General features: G+C 37.7%; 2 protein-coding genes across 2 annotated transcripts in view; one reads left to right on the forward strand and one right to left on the reverse strand.

Moving 5' to 3' along the window:
* The window catches only part of LOC107186183 (odorant receptor 13a-like), a 7,171-nt gene extending 3,122 nt beyond the window's left edge, over window positions 1–4,049 (forward strand). Inside the window, exon 3 of the mRNA XM_015574006.1 lies at window positions 3,978–4,049. Within this exon, the coding sequence (XP_015429492.1) occupies window positions 3,978–4,049 (72 nt within the window). The remainder of the gene's footprint in view (window positions 1–3,977) is intronic.
* A 3,762-nt stretch (window positions 4,050–7,811) lies between these two features.
* LOC107186184 lies at window positions 7,812–9,223 on the reverse strand. The gene is made up of 2 exons (XM_015574007.1): window positions 9,115–9,223; window positions 7,812–8,590 (listed from the first exon to the last, which is right to left on the reverse strand). Exons 1-2 carry the CDS (start codon window positions 9,221–9,223, stop codon window positions 7,812–7,814), a joined length of 888 nt encoding a protein of 295 aa, XP_015429493.1.
* Window positions 9,224–23,311: the final 14,088 nt, after the last annotated feature.

Below are 23,311 nucleotides of genomic sequence, written 5' to 3' on the forward strand. Positions count from 1 at the left end.
AGAATATATCTTTATTATTATTATAAACGAGAGTGATTTCCTATTCCTCCCGTTCTAAATCCGAACCGCGTACTTCACCGGTAAGTTTAGACAGGGCGTGCTTTAGCACCTTAAAAGAGCCATGACCCGAAATTATAAGTAGAGTAACGACCGCAACGCGGGACGTAACAATTACATCGAGGAATGCATTAAAAATATGATTCCGTTTAAAAAAAAACACTTAATTCTTGTATGTCCTGTACGTGTCCACCTACAAAAAAATACTACCATCGAATTATCTACTCCTCAAAACCACTCAACCTTCATCTGAAACATTTTTCGGTATTACCAACGGTTTCGAGAATATTTTCGGAGATCGATTTAAATGATTGATCCTGTATATGAGTATTACGCTTAAAGAAATATTTGAGTCCTCTCAAGAATTGTGTTACGCACAAATTCTGATAAAGCATTACAGAACGGTTTTAAAAAGATGAGTTCAAAAGCATGTGAGAGTATAAGTATAGATAATGTTAAGTGAAGTTATGAATAAAAATTTCATCGTGGTACTGAAGATACAACAGTTCCCACTGTGTCAACACACTTTTTTTCAAATACTGGCGAAATTCAATAGACTTCTTGAATCACTGCTTAACCAAATACAATATTTATTGTTGAATATCTAGTTGATTTCAATCTCGATTGAATCTCAACTGCTTAATATCTCCCGATAGAATCTTATCAAGATCAGTGCGTAACACGTCATACGATCTCCGCATGAAACCCCGTAGCTTAGGCACCCTATGCTGCGTCGTTACCATTATTATGTCAGTTACAGTCGTGTTATTTATTTACTTATTTTACTAGCTGTAAAGAGGGAAAGTACCGTTTGAAAAGTTCACGGGTGGACATACCTTCACTAGACCTTCCTTCATATTGATAATATATTATTGAGCATACATGCTAATTTTTAAATATTCAAGACTTCTGTGTAATCCTGTACGGTCGCATAAACAAAGCATTCAGCATTTAAAAATCATTTCGAAGCTGCCAAAGCCGACAGTGCACACATGAAAGTCCAGTAGATCCTAGCCCCCAAAGAAACTTATTAACGTCTATTGTTTCTTTAGCAATTCTGTCGACACGCGGTTTAGTTTTAAATCACGAAAAAAATTAAGTAATTTTCACATGCCGAAACAAATTCGCCAAAAGGATACTAAATGCTGTAGACTGGAAATTTTTGGTCTTGCTGAAGTTCTTCTTGCGACAACGCAAACAGCAACGAAATGGAGACACACCATTCTCCCAGAAGTAAAGAATATAAAAACAAAGTCTTTTTGTGACAAATGTTATAAAAAGAGTGTGTTCAAAAAGTAAAAAATGTTTGCGAAACATGTTTTAAAATGGATCCGCCACGAAAAACGCCAGATAACACATGGCGCCTTGAAGACGCTCATTTTACGGCTATTCTGAATCTGTCTTAAGCCTTCTGTGTGCTATTTGATGATATTTATTGTGGTTCGGTTATGTATAGGTGATTCGTTTCTAAAGTGTTTCCTTATTAATATTTTGTGTTGTACAGTATGAAATAATGGTTGTACATATTTAGAGCGATACTATTTCAGTTTTAAGAAAGAACCATAATACAGACAGATTTTTACTTACCAATGTCCATAAATGTCACTTTTTACAGAGGGTCCACAAGCACCCCGAGTGGGATCCTTGTTTCAGAGGTTCACGTGTGCACTGCCGGGTCAATTACGTGTTCGATGACAACACCGCCGAATTATATCATAAACTGCAGAACTGTACATCTGCATACCAAACTTCAACCATCCTAAATTCTTTAGCAAGAAGAGAATCATAAATCACCCTACACATCGGTACGCACCATCCCCTAGGTCACCCATGTTTACCACCCTTCCTACTTTCACCTTCCATTCGTCAAGATTCCTTGCCCACATCCTTATATCTTCTTAAATTTCTCATAGCACAAGAAATAGTGAAAGAAAAACTTATTGCACGTCAGCTGCGTCTAGCTTTCCTCCTAAAATGTCCATGTGGCGGCACTACCTCCTACATTCGCCATCAGAGGTCTACCGAGTGACACCTTTCCCGCAACTATCTGAAGCCTTCCTCGTTCGTATATATACGTCCTTAACCGACCATCGTATATCCCCGCGTCTAAGGCAGGGTCTGCTAGGTAGCCTTACTGACGAGTCCACTAGCAGGCCCAGGACGAAACGCTCCCTCTCTCTCTCCTTTCCTTTTCACATTCTTCAGCCAACAGTTTACCGCCAAATTGGTGACCCCGAGAAGAGCATACGCAGCAGACGAAGGAGACCGACCGACAACGAGGAGCAGCCTACAACGCAAGAGACGCGCCTACCAGAAGGATGGACGGACATCACTTTACAATTGCCGAGACTACGTAATCCCTCTCCTAGGATGGCCATCAGCAACGCACGGAGGAGCACGCGGCGCCACGATTTTCACCCTCCCAATGGCCACTCTAGGACAGCAGCATATACGGCTCGATAAGGTTCCAAGGCGACGCGCCTGGCCACGACGATCCTGCATCTTCGGCACGAGCAACGTGCTCGCCATTCAGGGTTTTCCTGCAGCTGGACGACAGCGACAGCGCCTCAACAATACCCGCTACGACATGACGCAGAGTCAGCGGACGACCAGAGCGCTACAAGTAACGCAGTTTCACACAGATCGTCATCGAGTAGGCACCGCTCACAACATTCCCGTCCTCGCTGGTACTCAAAAAAGGATTCGACACGAACTGACATTAGGAAGAAGAACTCGCTCTGATATCGTTCATCACTGGCAAGGGGGTACTGTGGCGGCACTACCTCCTACATTCGCCATCAGAGGTCTACCGAGTGACACCTTTCCCGCAACTACCTGAAGCCTTCCTCGTTCGTATATATACGTCCTTAACCGACCATCGTATATCCCCGCGTCTAAGGCAGGGTCTGCTAGGTAGCCTTACTGACGAGTCCACTAGCAGGCCCAGGACGAAACGCTCCCTCTCCCTCTCCTTTCCTTTTCACATTCTTCAGCCAACAGTTTACCGCCAAATCCATTTCTCCAACTAACGCATACACAATAACTTCAACACGACAGTCAGTCACAAAGCTTTTAACATCTTATTCTCAGCACATCACTTGTCCTAAACAGATCACTCGTGTAAGTTCCAGTTAAGTGTAAGGTTATATTTGTTTTCTTACCTGATACTCCAGTTTTTAAGTCATTTCAACACCAGTATCATCTCTACATAATCCTCTCGACATTATTTTCACGATCTCGGTTAAATCATCATCGTATCACGACTTTGTTGTCATATAAATGCTTTAATAACTGTCGCGTCGCGTATACAGTTTTTAGAAATACCGTTATGGTCAATTCACCGTCATTGGGTTTTTCATTAATTTCCAAACTGCGAAACTCGGGCTTTTTTTAATTGCTTTACGACCCTTTATGCCTCGAGTCAGGCAAAGAGTGTTCGCCATGTGGGCGAGTATTACCTGTGACGGAAGTCCGGTCTCCGCGCGAATCGGCGTTACCTTGCCGTCGAGTATAATAGAAAAAGACTTTCCACCAATCACAGGGCTTGTAGCTTATTTTAGCCAATAAGAATATGAAAATATTCACTGCGCCTCCCACCTACGCGTCAACACACCACCAGCGCCACGTCCACCGAGAGACTTTTCGTTACTAGTTTTCTAGTCAGATCAACACTGTCCAGTTACCAGCACACATCAACTCCGATAGACATAGATTCTTGTAACTATTTATTATACAGTACCTCACAACCATAGTACAGCCTTATTGATTGTTTCGTAAATAAATTTATACAGTCCACTTACATCGCAATGCGTTTCAATACACTCAAACATCATTAACCCGACGTTTGAGATACGCGGAAGAGTTCGGCAACTAAGTTGGAGCAGCCGCGTACGGTACAATAACCTGTTCACTTGTTACAGATCGTGAGTACCGCAGTATCGTACTTCACTTTACTCAAGCAAGGCCTAGAAGATGCAGTTGAAACACAATGACAGAATCATCGCAATCAGTTTGTTGATATATGTGTAGCAGTACTTCCACGTTAACATAGCTTCATTGAAGATGCAAACAACAGGTTACCAAATAATGATTAAACTTCGAATTATTAGTTTTTCTTCGGGGAAACATTGTGGAATTTAGCAAATAACAAATAAAGTCTAGAGTTTCGACTATTAGTTTAATACTTGTGTTATATTCTTAACATTTTACCATCAAAAAAAGACTTATCAAAATGTGTTCTTGCACATAAAATAAAATACAGTATACTTGTCGCGCATTTTGGGTGAACATATATTTCTGAGAACAAGGATCTTCCTATTTTTTTTTCAAATCTGTCCACATGCATTCCGTTTCTTGAAACAACTCCCACTTCTTCAACAATCGTTCTCTAATATAAACATGAGGCAATGAAATATGTATATCAATTTCTCGATCCGTATAGCAATTTCGATACGTACAATGATACTTTCAAGACATCTTGGACGACACGGGAAACAGTTCTTAGAAGTGGCCATTTCATTAAGTCGGTCTGCCTCGCATCCACCTCGTCCTGAAATAATCACGATGTTCCTAAAAATTCCAATTTTAAGAATAAACTAACACCGTCAGTTCATCATAAACACTTGCGTCTGAATACTTAAGAGAAAGTTCGAAACAGTAGGACTGACAGTTCAAATCAAGACGTCAAAACAGCAATTAGTAGCAGATTAAACATGGAAACAAATTTTAATAAACAAATTACAGTTCTTACAACTTGTATTACGATTCATAGACCTGAATTTGATCATTTCTACCCGCAGCGGTTGCTGGGTTATATCTTCGAAGGAGGTGTAATATAGCGCACATGGCTCACATACTTGAATCATTTTTATTAACTACCGGATGTTGAAGAACGAACGGAACGGAAGGAAAGTCGCCAACTGTACCCATAACTTCAGTCTTTCCTATGAAACTTATCACTGCCAGGCAACCATACTCGAACCGACACACCCTCCCAATGAAGACGCTCTGCTGCAAAATTACATCCTCTCGAACCAGGACGCTCAACCGCCATTATTCTAACAATCACTTGTATGAAAATAAATACGCGGCTAAAACAAACCTCACGCATGCGAACGGCAGGAAAAATAAAGTACTTTTGAAGAAAACCACTTGCGATCAACCAGTCTGTAGAAAGTCTGCGATCTCGATAGACATAAATTTCACCTTCAACTTTAATTTTCGAAATCGAAGGTCATTTCAAAGTCATGCCATAATACATACTTGAATATCTTGTATCAGCCATACGATGGAACAGAAAGAAATATGCAGATATGTGCAAAAAAGACATCGACGACCTTTAATATTCCGAAAACCATGACCTTGAAAAAAATATTCTTGCAGCATATTGGCCCTTGAAACCATTCAAATTGCATATAAAATATTTTTTGGACACTGACAATTGGAAGAACCATTTAGGTGGCCTTATTTAAATGGATCACCTTGTATGTATAGTAACGGATTATGAAATATATGAGTACTGAAAAGTTACTTTATAATACTGTTTGTTATACTGTATTCATACCAATATCACGATTGCATGAGCATAATTATTAATACATACCTTCCCGTGTCCATAGCTACAATCAAAGACACTTTTAACTGTTCCAATTGAAAAGGAACAACAAATTATATTAAATTATATAAGTCGCAAAAGCATTTACATTCAGGCATGTTCATGACTGGCAGACCATCACAGATCTAAAGGTGAGTATCCACTTGCTGCGATTATTAATGAGTAAACAAATTGTGATTATCAATAAAACGGTAGCCAGGCGTTTTTTCAACCAGGGTATATTACCTAGTGTAACTCTAATTATACACGGTTTATCCCGAAAGTTTCCAAATTGAAATGTGACAGCAATTTTTAAAACGCGCATTATCATTTTACGGAAGACTGGCGTTTTAATTTCAATATGGAAGCTTTTAGGACATACCAATAACTACGTTATTTAGTCACTTCTAACCCACACCTCCCGCATTCGAACATTCATAGTAATGAATCTGTGTTACTCAAACCACGTATTTCAGGTTCTAATTTGTAATTTATAATTGTTGATGATAAAAGTTTTACTAGCATAAGGTATCTTATATTAATTGATAGCAGCAATTTATTTCGGTAAGCAATTTGTATTAAACTTACCATGAAAATACACTTATATTTGCACAAGACTAAATTCACACTGTGAACAAACTTCTCGCTTCGGTTATGAATACTCCTACTGTGGTCTATTTTTCGAAAGAAGAGCTCTGGGAGGTAGGCCAGACTTTCCGCGGTGTTGTCACGAACGCGAGACATTTACGGCACTTGTGTCTCTCTTACTCTTCGCGCCTTGGCCAATGACGTTCGACCGTCGACGTGCATCCTCGTCTACGGTCGTCTGTCTCCATCGCACGTATTACAAATCTCTCGAGAAGGACCTGCCTACAATCTCAAGTAGTGGGGACTACAGTTCGGCAAGCGCCCGTCAATCATCCATTGCCTGGAAATGGCGGAGAATGTTGACGAGTCGCTGAACGTTTTCACACATCATGAGTTAAAACACATGAATAAGAAAAAGTTTATTTCTTTGGAAAGTATATATTGTACCCAAATATTGAGCAACATATTAAAAGGGGATTAAATTTATATGTAGGTTATTAAACACTACACGTGGAAATCGCAGAGTAAAGAAGGAAGTTGGTTTACCGAGCGTCTGAGCGAGAGGCTCTCGTGCCGAAGTGCCGGAAGATGGAAAGAGGCACACAGTGGCATTCAGACGTGACAACGTCGCACGAAATACGCAGCTCGCGTTGGATCCCCACCAAGCCACGCGCCGAGACAGGGCGACCACCGAGGGCTTTTCTTCCGAAAAACACACCATAGTGTAACAACGAACAACTCATATACGAATAAGGTATGCGTAACAAGGATTGAAATATACTAACTGACCCAACCCTCCCACGAACCAAACCCACCCACTCTCCCCTACTAATTGCACGGTATTGCCTCTCCTACGGGTGGGGACTTTTGCATCAGTAACGTCCGAGTCCACACTCGTATAGTGCTAGCCGAGATATAGCGCGGTCGTAAAATCGGTCCAGCGAAAAAGAATACACGTTTCGAGGTTTAGAACATCCATTTATAACGTCAAAATGGAGATAAAGTAGTCGAGCGACGTTCAGTACCGTATTAGGTCAACTGAAATCGAAAATACTTCTGAGGTTTTCATTGTCGACAACAGCCTACGAAAAAATAAAGTTCCTCCAAATATTCCAAACACTAAACAGAATTTTGCAAGTTAACCTCGTAGCAAATGAATTATAGTTAGTTCGACAGGATTTTCCGTTTTATTGCATGGAAGCCTACAACTGGAAGCCGCACACGATCCTCTACGCGGTGGCATTAGTAGACCCGTTCAACACTGTGATTTACGACCGCGCTATATCTTGGTGAGGGCAATAGGCGTTGCTCCCAGTCACAACTCATTCCGTCCCAAAGACAATAGTCTCGAGGTGGGTTGCAATTCTGCTAGCTTTATTCACTCTGCTACACATCTGTCCCCACTCTTTTTCATGTTCTTAGGACTTGGTGATGTTTGCAGTCATACCGGAGCAACTTTTATTTGCAATGAAAATAAGAAATAATCATTTGAAATAATTTGTTGTTGTTGTTCGTGTGTATTTTACGTCGTATCGACTGCGAGGTCATTAACGATGGAGATGAGTCTGTTGTGTTATATTTTGTCATACATATTTGTCGCTTTGAGAAAATTTATTGTGCCTCTTATGTGGTCCTGTGCTGTTAAGGCTGTGTTTGGTTTTATGTCGTACTTCTGTCTTTGTAGTTCAGTTTTTCCGCACTGGTATAAGATGTATTCAACTGTAAGGATTTCGTTGGGACAATAGATACAGTATGGTTGTTCAGTTTTTTTGACTAGGTGTTCATGTGTGATTTTAGTGTGGCCAGTCCTTAATCGGAACATGATGGATTTTTCTTTCCTATTTAAACCACAAAGAGGGATTGGTTGGTAGAAATTTTGTATTACATTATGTATTTTTGTTCTCTTCATTGGTGTCCAGATTTTGTTCCATTTTTCTTTCAAGGTGCTTTTTATGTGACTTATGAGATCCTGGTGTGGTATTGGGGTTGTTGCTTCAGCTGGTGGTAGGGTTGTTACTTCTTTTGCTGCTCTGTCTGCGTCCTCGTTTCCCGTTATTCCTTGGTGCGAAGGGGTCCAGATGATATATACCTCCGTGTTATTGTCGTTATTTAGTTCTTTGTATGCTTCGAGTACTTCTGTTATAATTTCATGGCTGTTCTTGTTATTTGGTTTTGTTAGGGCATTTATTACGCTTATAGAGTCTGAATATATGGCAATGTTTTTGAAGTTGTGGGTACCAGCGTATTTCAGAGCATCAAGTATTGCATAAGCTTCAGCAGTAAAGATTGAACCAGGTTTGGCGATACTCAGTTTTATTGTTGCATTGTTGGCGATTATACCATAACTTACTCCTGTGTCGGATATTAATGCATCGGTGTTAGTGATTTTTTAATTCTAGGAATTTGGTTTTATGTACCGTCCTATCTATTTGACTTTTCGGCAAGTCAGCTAGGTCCGTGTTGATTGAAGGTGTCTTGATAATCCAATGGGCTATTTTTCCTTACTTGTGTTCGATAATGGGAGTCGATTCAATAATAGGTGATTTTAGAATATTGTTGAGTCTGATGTAAAGTGGTGATGGTAACTTAGGTTTTTTGGAGTAAAGTTCTTTGAATCTATTGGAAAATATATAGTTAAAGCTGGGGTTATTTGGAGAGGAGTAGATTTTCAAAGTGCATTTCAGGTTTAGGAATTTTCTTCTTCCCTCGAGCGTCATTTCTGTAGCATCACACCTGTAGCTATTCTTAATGCCGTATGGTGAACTAGTTCAATTGTTTTTAGAGTATGTTTTTTTGCTGTACCGTAGACGGTTGACCCGTAGTCAATTTTTGATCGTATTAAAGCCCGATATGTTTGCAGTAAAATTTCCTATTGCTGGCTAATACTTTTATTACATTTAATCTTTTCATGCACGAGTCTCTCAGGTGTTTCATGTATGAGACCCACGTCAATTTCCTGCCTAGGACCAATCCTAGAAGTCTCATGTTGTCCACAAAATTTTCATTCTGTTTCTCCCCTTACTAGTTTTAATTCAGTGTTACATTTTGATTTTTCTGTGAAGAAAATACATTGGTTTTTTTAGGGGAGAATTTGAGGCCTGATTTGATGGACCACTTCTGAAGGTGATTAATGGATGTTTGTATATGATTGTATATAATGTCAAGATTATTACCGCTACAAGTTTTTACGAGGTCGTCGGCGTATAGTTGGGCTTTTACTGGGTTTTTTTTTAGGTTTTTTATGCTGGCGTTAATGCCAATCAAAAAGACTGTACTCCATTCTGTATTTTTATGGGGTTTGATATCGTTCCATTAGTTCGGACTTGAATTATTCTGTCTTTAAGGAAGTTTGCTATAAAAGTTAGCATATACCCATTCATATTTAGCTCGAAGAGAGCTTTGACGATTTGGGACTTCCAGATTATATCATATGATTTCTCAATGTCAAGGCATACTGCAACGAGATGTTCGCTTTTCTGGAAGGAGTCGCATATGCAAGCTTCTATATTAGTTAAGACATCTATTGTAGAGTGGTATTGTCGGAATCCATACTGAACTGAGGTTAATGGTTGTTGGTTTCTAACAATAAGTGCCACCTAAGTCTTCTGTTAATAATTTTTTCTAGTAATTTACACATAGTGTTTGCGAGAGCAATTGGTCGATAACTTTCTGACTTGTGTTTGTTCTTATTTGGCTTGAGAATTCGTAAAACTGTGGCTTTCCTTCAGCTGTTAGGAAAAACTTGATGGGTCCATATACAGTTATATATTTTGTGGAAGTATATTATTCCGGCTTGTGCGAGATATTTGAATAGTTTGTTTTGGATGTTATCTGGGCCTGGTGCGGGATTTTTTGTTGTTGAGAGAGTACTGGTTAATTCATTGGGGGATATTAGCGCATTTAGTATTGGAATCATCTTGTTCTCATCAGTGTGCTCTAGGATTTTTTTTAGGGTATTGTCTTTGTCTGGATTATTGATTATGAATGATGAGTTATAATTGTCATTGCTCGAGTTTAATTTGAATTGTTCGGCCAGGGCATTTATAATATCATCGGGGTGGGTTATGAATTCATTGTCTTCAGTTTCTAGAAATTGAATTCTATGATATGTGCGACTTCCGTGAATGCTTTGAATTTTTTACCAACCTTTTCGGTCGGTGTTTGTATAGTTATGGTTGTATATGTTATGTATGGTATAGTTGTATAGTTATGATACGTAAGCCTTCCATGCTTCCTTCTGGCTTTCTTTGTTGGTTTTGCGTAATTTTACTCTTAATTCTTTTAATTCTATTAGGTTTGCACTAATGAGGCATTTTTTTGCTCGTTTAAAAGCGTGGTGGCTTCCCCGTAGAGCAGCTTTACACTTTTCGTTCTAATAGGATATGGTTTGTCTCCTGCTTTTTTTGTTAGGGGTGTGACAGAGGCTTCTTTTGCCGCTGATTTGACAGTTTCTACAAATTCATTTATTACTTTGTTAATCTTTGTCTGATAGAAAGGCCAGGTGATTTTGTTAACGTTCCATTCGGGTTGGTAGGATGTTTGGAGAGAGGAAATGTTGTCCTCGTAGATTATTTTGTCGGGTAAGTGATCGCTGTGGTGTAGGTGATTTAGGACTTCCCAGTTCATATGCTGTGCTAGTTTTGCACTACACATCGTTAGATCTATCGCACTCATTGTTCCATTGCTATTGTTGAAGTGTGTTGGCGTTCCTGTATTTAGAAGAATTAGACTTGGGTTTCATAATAGCTCCTCAATCGGACTTCTGCTTCTGGTCGCGAAGGTAACGGACGTTCGAGAGAGTGTGGAGTTTTGAGAGAAGGATAATAGTGTGAGGAGGTGAAAGAGAAGCGTGAGAGTGAGTGAGAAAGCTGAAAAGAGGTAGAAAGGGAAGGGGACAAAAGGGATAAGGGTGAGGGAAGAAGGGAAAAAGAAGGACAAAGAAAGGTCAAAGAAAAGCGATTGGAGGTTCGGTTATAGGTAGCAGGTGAAACAGTGTGGGAAATAGCAACAGAGGAGCAAGACATGGAAAGCGGTGAAGAATAGCTCCTCAATCTTTTTTCCTCTGCTGTCCAGTTTGCATGACACCCAAAGGGAGTGGTGACTATTGCAGTCACCAGCTAAAATTAGCGGTGTTGGGATTTGATTAATTACCACTTCGAGGTCTTCAAGTTCAAAGGGGTGGCTATTGGGAATGTAAATGCTGCAGATGTGGATTTTGTGTGGTAGGGATGTTGAGTTTGCAACTGCTTCTACAGGGTGTCTCTCTTCCGGGAAATGAGGGGTTGCTAGGGTGATTTGAAACCACTTTTACTTTTATGATTTCCTAACGATATTGTTTTTCATCTCATTGAAATAATTTGGAGTTCCGTACGTACAAAATAATATAAATATAAAAAACAAAGAAAGTATAAATATTTAATTGTTTAATTATGAATTACACTATACATTATAATTATATTATAATTTTGTTATATTTGTGTAAATTATAAATTATTGTGGCGGCACTACCTTCCTTCCTACATTCGCCATCAGAGGTCTACCGAGTTGACACGTTTCCCGCAATTACCTGAAGCCTTCCTCGTTCGTATATATACGTCCTTAACCGACCATCGTATATCCCCGCGTCTAAGGTAGGGTCTGCTAGGTAGCCTTACCGACGAGTCCACTAGCAGGCCCAGGACGAAACGTTCCCCTCTCCTTTCCTTTTCACATTTTCCAGTCTACAGATGCCGCCGAATTATCATTAACACTTTCATATTGTTTTTAACCTTATTGAATTTAAAAACGATTTTTGGACTTGAAAGAAATTTATTCACAAAGGTTGATCCTTCTCGATTGAAACGATATAAGAATCAACTGAATACAATAAATAGTTTTCGAGATATAAATTCATAAGCACAAGCCACTTTCATGAAAATAATAAAATTCAAAAGGTGTATTTCTTGAACACATCCTTTCTCTGGTGAAATTGTACGATGGAACTTCTGCAAAACACATGTGCGTTAGTTAGCATCAATGTTTTGTAAGTGTCGTCGCAAGCCGATACCTTATGGCTCAGGGACCGTTGGAGAATGTACAAGGTTTTTTAGCCTACGTGCGATCTTGAAGGAGGGTCCGTGAGACGAAACCGACCTGGCGCTGCACGGTCGCGAAAGACCACGGTGGGTCTTTCGGCTATCGATGGCCTACAAGAATGTTTATGTGAAACAGATGCGTGAAAGTTAGAGATAGCCAACAGTGCGATGTTGCGTTGCCTTGAGAGTAAGGACATTGTTCCTGGAGGATCTGGCTGGCACTCTCGTTGGTAAATTTATAGGACTTCAAGGGTGGTTTCGAGAGGAGCAGTTATTGTGCATTGGTTTTTTGCCCACTCGCATCTTGCGAGTTGCGTGACGTAGGCGGTCCGCAATCGGGAAACCGTCCTAAATTGTCATTGTTCCTAACATATTCCCACCTAATGTTTTACTACGGAGTTTTGGGGGTAGAAGAACCTCCTTAGGAAAAATCACAGACAGTATCTCGTGACATTCAGTGACAGTGAAACATGTATTCGTCGCACGAATATTTTGGTATTTTTCTTAACGTAGGAACAACACATTCCTTTATAACAATAAATTAACGTAGGAACAACACATTCCTCTATAACAATAAATTAAGGTAGGAGCGACACGATAAATAACAAAACTATTTAAAGTAAATAATATGATTCCGACAAGTGGATAGTGTTAGTGACCGTACAGTGAAATAAACACCGTCAGTGCGTTGACTCGACCGCACTTGTCAATACGTTTTTCGGTGGTGCCGTGTACCTGCAACCAGCTGTACACTAGCTCTCACCAACCATAAACCATTTCATCCGTCGATGAGCAGGATCGGTATAGTGACCTACTGACATAGGGCTACAACCTGCAGATGGATATCCGAAAGGGTGAGGTCTATTCAATTTACTCTTGATTATTATTTTTTTAATTTAACGCAACCTATGACTTTTTCACGGCAATAATTCTGCAAGTTTCCGTACGTACATTTTTCTTCGGGTTTCTTAAAGACAATTATTTGTAATCAATATCACTGTAGCCGGTTATCGAACTACGGATTTTTATGTCAATAACGAACTACGATCACTATTACATTACCTTTTCGTTAATACGTTATTTGAGAAGGAAATTTAAAAGTTAAAATAATTGTGTATTCGTCTTTCTACGTTACACATGATTTTCTTACATTTATGTTTCATTCATTCATCACTTTAAATGGCAAACGAAAGATGATAAAAAGTTCGATATGTTATGTTTTTCTTATTTACTATTATACGCGGTTTCCTGGGATGCTTGCCAACTTGCTTGTTCAGAGCGTCATAGTACAAGCATAGCGCGTAGCCACCGCTAGCGCGGGAACTCGGCCGGCCAACTCGCGCTCTGAGTGGTCCGGGTTTTTCGTTAATATCTCGTTAACAAAGCCGCAGCTAACATTTTCACTAAGGAAAAAGTGGTTTCAAATCACCCCAGCAACCCTTCATTTCCCGGAAGAGAGACACTTTTCAGACACCCTGTATATTAGTGGGTAATGGGATTTCTGTCGAACAATATTTGTCCGATACCGCGATGGATACACCTCCGCTTGCGTGTAGTTCGTATTCTCTGTTTTTTACAAAAGTGTTTTAGTACATTAGTGTTGGTGATAATTTTAAAATTGGTTTCTTGTATGCATATTATGTCAGGGTTTTGTTGTTTCAGCATGATTTGGAATTGTTCGAGGTGTGTATAATAACCATTGATATTCCACTGTATGATTGTCTTCATTATGTGTTTCTTCTTCTTCTTTTTCTTCTTTCTTTTTATTGTATTTAGGATGATTGAGATGTGACGGATTCAATATCTGATGACCAGTTTGCCGTGTGTTCGTTAGGTATTTGGGAGGAAAGTTTTTTACAAAGTCTGTGTATTCGGTTTTTTATACTGCGTTCTTCTAGGAGGGGGTAAATATCCTTTAACATTCGAATTAAGGCTGGTGTGTTCTCTGTGTATTCTTTTGATATTTCGAGTGGGTGGCTTGATGTTGGCTTGAGTTTTCGAGGAAGATTTTTAGTTGCATATAGTTTAGGATATGCTTTTCATTATGGATTTGAATTTCTGGTTTTGTTGGTTTGAGCATTTCTTCCATTTTTCCGTGGTCTATCATTGGCGACAAACATATTGGGTTTCTTTTGTGGTAATGGTTTAGTAAATTTGATATCGTTAAGACTTACATAATCGGGTCTGATGTCATTCGATGAATCTGATAATGGTGTTTTCGTGCCGGTTTGAATCTTCGGTAGTTCTGCTGATTGATCCCCTGGTTGCTGTTCTGGTAATTCTGCTGGTAATTCAGTTATATCGGTTTCCGGAGAATTCTTATTTATCGACGGTTGAGTGGTTTGGCTTCGTTCTTATTGTACATGTATTGAAGAATACAAAAATATTTTTATTTTCTTTTTTATGTATACAATGGCGGCCCCCTGGCCCAATTGCCAAATCGTCTTCTCTTGCAAATACAAAACGGTGTACAACATTTCAGTCACACGGTTTATCCTAGAGCAGTGGATCCCAAACTTATTTTGTTGCAGAACCCCTAATATACGATTTTTCATCGTATTGAATTCAGTTTTCCTTATTTATTAATATTATTCTAAATTAATAAATCATTTTTAAAACATGCAAAATTAGAAAAAATTTTTTCATTTCCTTCCTTCCGAAGGGTCGTGTGTCGATAAATTACAAAAAGTATATAACCTTATGCCTTCAAATTCTGCCTACAATTAGCTGCGTTTAAAAAGGGAGATATTAAAATTAAGTCCACAATGAGCAGTCAAAGACTGATGCGCCCTGTTTCAGGTAAGTGAGGCGCGTGCTCGGCAATTACGGTCGTCCGATTGTACCACTCGCATCGTCACACCCCATATTACTTTAATAAGGTTTAAACATACGTCAAGTGCTTTTTCATCACGTAAGGATAAAGATGGATTAGGATAAATGGCAGGGATAGGATCGTTGTAAACAATGGACTTTATAAAAAACTTCGGACTTTGTGCAATTGTAAAAATGTGTAATACAAGAATTTATTTTTAATTTCCCATGTCATGAAAATGATATTTCAACTCCAAAGAGTATTATTCAAATAGGGCATACCTTCTAAATTAAAAAAAAGGAAAAATTTTCTACGTTCGATACTCCGAAGATTGGAGCGAGCCTTCTTTATAAATAGAATTGGAGTGGAACCGGTTCTTACAAATATTACGGTTCCGCTTCTCTACTACAGAACTGTTAGGCACAAAAGTGTAAGCGGTTCTCGTACCAGAACCGTTCCGCTTTCACACAAACGGTTCTTTTTCCATCTCTGGCATTAGACCATATTGAAAAGCTTGGATTCGTTTCTAAACGACAGAACTTTCCTTTAAACTCAATAATTAAACTGAAAATACGACACTAAGAAAGTTTCTATTTTCATAGGGGTTTTTATTATATTACACAGCTATATATTACTTTTGTTTCAACAACGTTTTATGCGTAATGAGTTAACATGTATGCGGACAATTTCGTGTACTCTAGTACCGATTTACGAAACTATACGACTCAGAAGAAACAATAAAGAATCAAAGTGAAAACTATGCCGCTAAATCTTACGTACAATTTCGAAAATGTGTATGACAGCATCAGAAACTTCTGAATTACTGTTGGAGAATGGAAAACATGTTCCCAGTTACCGTACTCGGACGAGTAGTTATCTTCAGTATATTAATTTGCCTTTATGGGTACCAAGCATTTCTGGTCCGTATTCATCGTATTTACATCATCATTATCATTGACAAATAAACTGACCTTATGAAACATATTGTGCTTATAATTGGCTGTGATAACTGAATAATCGTAAGTGTCAACACAAATAACACGTAACCTTCGGTTTCTCTTTTTTTGTCAGATATTTCCATAATGAGATATAACAATTTGAAGTTTCGACTTGTAGGTACTTACTTGAAGCGCTCGGAAATTGCGTTATTGAATTATACGCGCTTGAGTTCTTTACTTACTCGTGAAGATACATAAACAATAATATTTACAATTCTTGAATTTGACTCAATTATCCATGAAAACGTTTTCAGTTTAGAGCTGTTATTCAAGCAGTGACATTGCGATTATGGCTATTTTTGATACAGAAGTGAATATGTTATTAGTTTTAGGTGAATGCCAAAAAAATTATCGGCGTGCAGCAGTGATGTTTTTTGAACGCTATGGGATCGAAGAATCTGATGTAACATTTTATAATTTAGAAAAGCGGCTTCTTAAGCACGGTGGATTGTGTAAAAAATATCGCAATAAACCTAAACCTGTCACTAATGAAAATAATACTGTCAATATTCTTGCTGCAATTACATTAAATCCTCAAATTAGTCAACGTAAACTTGCACAAACATCACATATCAGTCGTTCTTCAATTCAATGAATTTCGTAACAGCAAAAATATCATCCATATCACTTGATTTTAACACAAGAGCTTTCGATGGCAGACTACGATCACCGCGCAACATTTTGTGAGTGGCTGCAGGGTGGTATGGAAAATGACTTTTTATGCAAAACACTTTTTTCCGGCGAGGCTACTTTTATGAATTCAGGACATGTAAATAAACATAATCTGCATTATTGGGCCGTTGAAAACCCACATTGGATGCGATCTGTTCCCTTTCAACATCGATAGTCTTTCAATGTTTGATGTGGCATAATAGGAGATTTTGTGATCGGACCTTATTATTTTGAAGAAACTGTAAAATCTGAAAGTTATTGTGATTTATTAAAAAATCATTTCCCTGCGCTTTTGAAAGATGTGCGACTTCACATTAGAAGAGAAATGTGGTTCCTAGACGGCGCTCCTCCACATTTCGCAATCATCACCAGACCATTTATGAATGAAAAATTTGGGAACAAATGGATAGGTCGTGAGGGACCTCATCAATAGCCTCCTCCATCCCCCGATCTAACACCATTAGAGTTTTTCTTATGGGGATATGTAAAGGACAAAGTTATGTTTGAAACGCCGACGACAAAAGAGAATATGAAACAAAGAATACGTGACGCTTGCGCTTCAGTGACTCTCGAAATGTTAACAAATGTTGGAACAACTTTGATGTTTCGAGTAAATAAATGTTTACAAGCCCGTGGTGGACATTTAGAACATTTAATTTACAGAACATTTTATTTCTTCATGAATAAGCAAAGGACTCAAGCGCGTATAATTAAATAACGCCATTTCCGAGCGCTTCAAGTAAGTACCTACAAGTCGAAACTTCAAACTGTTATATGTCATTATGGAAATATCTGACAAAAAAATGTTTCATACAAAATTTACTTGTTCTTTCATGTAGAATCTAAATATGTAACGTTTTATAGGGGGTTCCATTTAAAATTATAAAGGTACCCCCGCCCCCCTTAAAGGGGAAGGGGGGCCACTTCAAGTTTATGTAGTTAGAAAGGCTTTCGATAAATTCGAGATAGTTTTCGAGATATTGAGCTGTTAAGAGTTATGTGGGACTAATATTAGACATAAAACTATACAATTTATTCTAGCTAAATGAGGTCTGGCAGAAATGTAATGACGTAGAAATTTGTACTGTTAACTTATCTACAAATGAACATTATCCCCTTCAAATTAGTTCCATTGGGAAGCTATTCATCACCGGAGACATTATACCTCGTCCTGAAAACAGTGCTGGAAGTCTTCGATTGACAGAGTTCTCAATTGGTTAGTCACAGTATTTCGATTGTTGATTAGACTTTTCAAATGACGACATCAAAATTGTCTTTCGTATTTTTGGGAAAAGAAATTCATTACATGGACTCAGAAGGAGAGTAAGGAGACTGTAGTACCACAGAAATACTCTTCTTACTAAAAAATTCATTTACTTAGAGTTTGCCAGGATGCTGCATCATGGCAACGCTTCGTGTGGCATTGCATTCTCTGTGAACGAGATTTTCGCCAATAAGAATGTTCCTGTCATTCCGTAATCCAATTACTCCCTTGATCTGAACCTATGTGATATCTTCCTGCTCTCAAAAATCATAACCCATCCAAGGGTCGCCATCTAGGAAAAACGAACAACATCCAAAAAGTCGCGACGAAAGAACGGAAAGCAATTTCAGTTGAAGACTTTCGGCAGAGCTTCCCGAAATGGAAATAACGTCCCCAGTGATTTATGGCTACACAAGGGAACTATTTCCAAGAGGATAATGTTGATTTGTAGATAAGTTAACAATACAAAGTTCTACGATGTCAGTCTCATTGTATTTTTGCCACACCTTCGATGTCGGTATCGAAGTCAGCAATTGAAATTGAATAAAAACTGAACTACAATTATTATTCTCTGATCAGTACAATAATGTCGTAAAAGTGTTCCAATTTATTTCCATTTCTCGCGGAATTACTCGTATCAGAATATCCTACCAATGCACTATACGTTTCGTATTAAAAGTCTATTATAATATTAAATTGTATGCATAAAACCATGTGACATATTTTTGGGGATCCCACATTTGTAGGCACAGTCGACTATCGTAAGACGTATCATGTACATGTGGTTCTTCTTGGTAGGGAGTGCCTCCTTATTATTCATGTTTATGTACAGTTGTCAGGAGTTAGTTGTAGAAATCGAAAATATTGGGGATGCAGTGTATTCAGCACCGTGGACCCTCATGCCGATGGACAAAGGTGGAAAAATGCTACGGAACGATTTAAACTTCATCATATAGCGATCTGGAAGAGTTTATTGCTTATCCGCATGCGGATTTTTCCCTGTATACTTTCAAATTTTTACAACGGTAATTACCGAAAATCTCTTAAATCCTGTTTTCGTCATACATACAATAACGTTAATTAATACTAATTGCTTTGTACTTCGTTTAAGAGTCGCTTAAATAAATCCACACTAATATCTTGGAAACCGTTAATGATCCCGCAACTGTGACACTCTCTTGAAATACTATCGAAATTCAAAAAACTTCTTTACGCACTGTTTAACCAAACATGATCTTTATTGTTGAATATCTGAAAAAGTATCAAGTGTCTACATCAACCATGCAATGTGTATTAGAACCACGTCTATCCACTATCTGTCGACATAACCTTACCAAAATGGATGCGTAACGTGTCATACGATCTCAATATTAACCCCCGTACTATACCTTAGGCACCCTATTTGGCGTCATTTCCATTATTATGACGCCAGTTACAATCGTGGTATACGATACTCACTCAATACGAACATCTTGCGCACGTCTTATTAGCTGTGAGGAGGGAAACTGCCGTGTGAAAAATTCAAGGATGGACATACCTTCACTAGACCTTCCTTCATATCGAACATCGCATAAATCTCATGTTGAACGATAATACAGGGTGGGACAATAACTATGTCCATTTTGAATATTGCCGTTATTTGTAATAATATGAAAAAATGTTATGTACAAAACTTACACGGTATAGAGAGGGGCATATTGTGACACAAACATTTTCTGCGTGAGTGAAGGTATAAAGGAGATTTCAAGGTCATCTTTATTTTTTTTAATGAATTGAGACGACTTCAGCGAGCTATCATTGAAGGTCATGCAAGGTAAAATGTGGTAGTAAAATAAACTTTCTTACATTACAGGAGGTGCTCGAAGTGGTGACCGTTTTCGTCAATGAAAAGTTGCAATCTTCGTATCGCTGCATCACGTGCATGTCTTATAGTTTCTGAACTTATTCTAGCACATGCTGTATTATTTCATAGACCCTCACTTTTACATAAACGAAAGATCTTGTAACATTGTTTATGTTGTGGCAGTATATCGCGTATAGCTAGAAATGTAAACATCTCATCAGTTCGTGACATTAACATGAATCGGTAGTCAGTCTCGGTCGATTGCTAAGTCAAGTAGCTGCGTGATCATCAAAATGAAGTTTTCTTTCGAAGAGCAAGTGGATATGATCCTCATTTATGGAGAAATACGACAAAATCCGATAAGAGCTGAATTCTTATATGCTGAACGATATCCGAACCGTACACATCCTTCGCACCGAACATTTCAAAGATTGTGCAAAAAATAAATAAGTTCATAAAATAAATAGTAAATAATAATAGAATAAGTTCAGAAACGATAAGACATGCACGTGATGCAGCGATACGAAGATTGCAACTTTGCATTGACGCATACACATTTGACCTTGCATGACCTTCAATGATAACTCGCTGAAGTCGTCTCAACACCGGCTATCACATCGCGATAAAAAAAACATTACATTCCGCTAAGAAAAATAAAGATGACCTTGAAATCTCCTCTATGCCTTCACCCACGCAGAAAATGTTTGTGTCACAATATTCCCCCCTCTATACCGTGTAAGTTTTGTACATAACATTTTTCATATTATTACAAATAACGGCAATATTCAAAGTGGACATAGTTATTGCCCCACCCTGTATATCACTGAGAATACATATTAATCTTTAACTATTCAAGATTTCTGTGTAATGCTGTACGGTCGCATAAACAAAACATCAAACATTTAAAAATGATTCCGGGACTGTCAAAACCGACAATGCACACATGAGAGTCGAGCAGACCCTTGTCCCCAGGCAATCTTAGTATTGTGTATTGTTTATTTAGCAATATTGTTGACACGCGCTCTAGCTTCAAATTACGAAAAAGGTCAAGTATTTTTCGCATCCCGATACCAATTTGCCAAAAAGATGCTAAAATGCTGTAGACTGGACATTTCTGAACCTGCCGAAGCTTACGCAACAACGCGACGAAATAGAGATGCACGATTTTCCCCAGAAGTAAAGAATATAAAAACAAAGTCTTTTAGTAACAAATGTTATAAACAAAGTGTGTTCGAAACATATAAAGAATAGTTGCGAAACGTGTTTTGAAATGAATCTGCCACAGAAGACATGCCTGGCCTGGTGATTCGTTTATAAGGTGTTTGCTTATTAATACTTTTGTTGTACTGTATGGAGTAACGGTAATGCTTGTTCAGATCGATACTGTTTCAGTTTTAACGAAGAATAATAAAACACAGATTTTTATGTATCGTGGTCAATAGTGTTACATTTTGCAGAGGATTCATGAGTATCATTTAAATCATCATTACAACACGAGTCCTCATCATTATCATGTACAGATCCTGTAAATTTAACCCTCTACAGCCCCGACTCGTGCAGGAATCGAATGTCTACTGTAAATATTTTCGGTACATAACAAATAATTACTAATATCTTACACATTCTCTATTTTGCTAATGTTCTTATTGAATTTCTTATTGTTATTTAGTAAGCAATGTTGGAAATGCATATTCACATCATTTACCTAAATGAAAAAAAGTTACTTGTATTTCCACCACAGAAAATCGTAATATATTTCGATTACGTTTATAGATGAGTGGACAGTAATTAGTACACAAAAATTTACATAAGAACATAATGACTATTTTTGAACGAATGAATATTTTTGTTCATTAAATTATTTTTTAAATAATCTTAGAACGTAAAAAAAGGAATTTTAAGCAGTGTATATTTACAGTGACAATCTGAAGTTTGCAAAGGTAAACAATAACAATAAAATCAATAGTATGAAAACTGAAACTGTATCTTTATTCTTACAACCGAGTAACACATTATATAAAATAAAAAATTATTAAATAATAGAAATAACAACAGAGAGAACTGGTTAAAAATCACATCCTGTTTCCGTCAGTTTCCAATTTCTTAAATATCCTATTAAGCAACTGGTGGAACAACCAGGTAAGCGATGATTCTACTTGAGAAATGAAATCGAAAATATAGAATAAAATTTTTTCATTTGAGACTTTATTTTCGAGAAAGTCGACTTTGAAAATTAATCTGAATCGCCTGTTTTCGCTATGCTGGTAAGTAGAAATGGAATGCAATGAACACGCACATTATCCATGTTCTGTTCAGTTGCATACGTATTCAAGAGATTTTCAAAGCCACTTTTCTCGAAAACGAAGTCTGAAATGAAAAAAAAAGTATTGTACACTTTCGGCTTCCTGTTTTATGTGGACTCACCCCCTACCTGGTTGTACCACCAATTACACGGCACCCTGTACATTTACAACATTACTACGACCACAAATATAACTTCAAAATGTTATATCTCTGAGTAATTTGACCGCGACTGACTAATCAATAATGCATTAGTGTAATTGTTATTAGTTAATAAAAGTTTATTTTTAACTATCCTTTGACAATTATTATATTACATATACATAAAGTGAGTGTAAAAAGTATTCGTACACCCTTTAAAACGGAACAACTCTTTTAAAATTGGTCCAAATGACGAGTTTTTTTGTGAAGTTAGAGACATTCATTTACTAAATGTTGTGAAAAAACAAATTTGAAAAAGTTGCAATTGGTCCGAATCGCGAAGAAAATATTAAAGGTCGTGTTTTACAACTTTTTAATCTGAAGCTATAATGAAAATTTAATAAATACACATCGAAGATTTATGTTAGTTATGTACATACTGAAACTTTCATTGAAATCGGTTAATACAGAAACGAGCGACAGACATCAAAAGATATGAGAATTGTTAGATTTACTACAGTTGTAGATCGAAAGTCGGGAAAAACTGCGATTTTCAACATTTTTAATCGTTTGTATGTCGTAGCAACGTTAACCGATTTTGATGAAATTTTCAACATGTATATAACTAACATAAATCTTCGATATGTATTTATTAAATTTTCATTATAGCCTCAGATTAAAAAGTTGTAAAACACGACCTTTAATACTTTCTTCGCGATTCGGACCAATTGCAGCTTTCTCAAATTTTTTTTTCACATCATTTAATAAATTAATGTCTCTAACTTCACAAAAAAACTCAAGTCATTTGGACCAATTTTAAAAGAGTTGTTCCGTTTTAAAGGGTGTACGAATACTTTTTACACCCACTGTATGTAAAATTTGGTGTCCCATTTAGCTGTAAAATTTATTTTACGAAACAACGCATCAATTGTAGGAACAGTTCTTATTATCAAGATACAGAAGAACCT

The sequence above is a fragment of the Dufourea novaeangliae genome, unplaced genomic scaffold, assembly GCF_001272555.1.
Source record: "Dufourea novaeangliae isolate 0120121106 unplaced genomic scaffold, ASM127255v1 scaffold79, whole genome shotgun sequence".
Taxonomy (NCBI): domain Eukaryota; kingdom Metazoa; phylum Arthropoda; class Insecta; order Hymenoptera; family Halictidae; genus Dufourea; species Dufourea novaeangliae.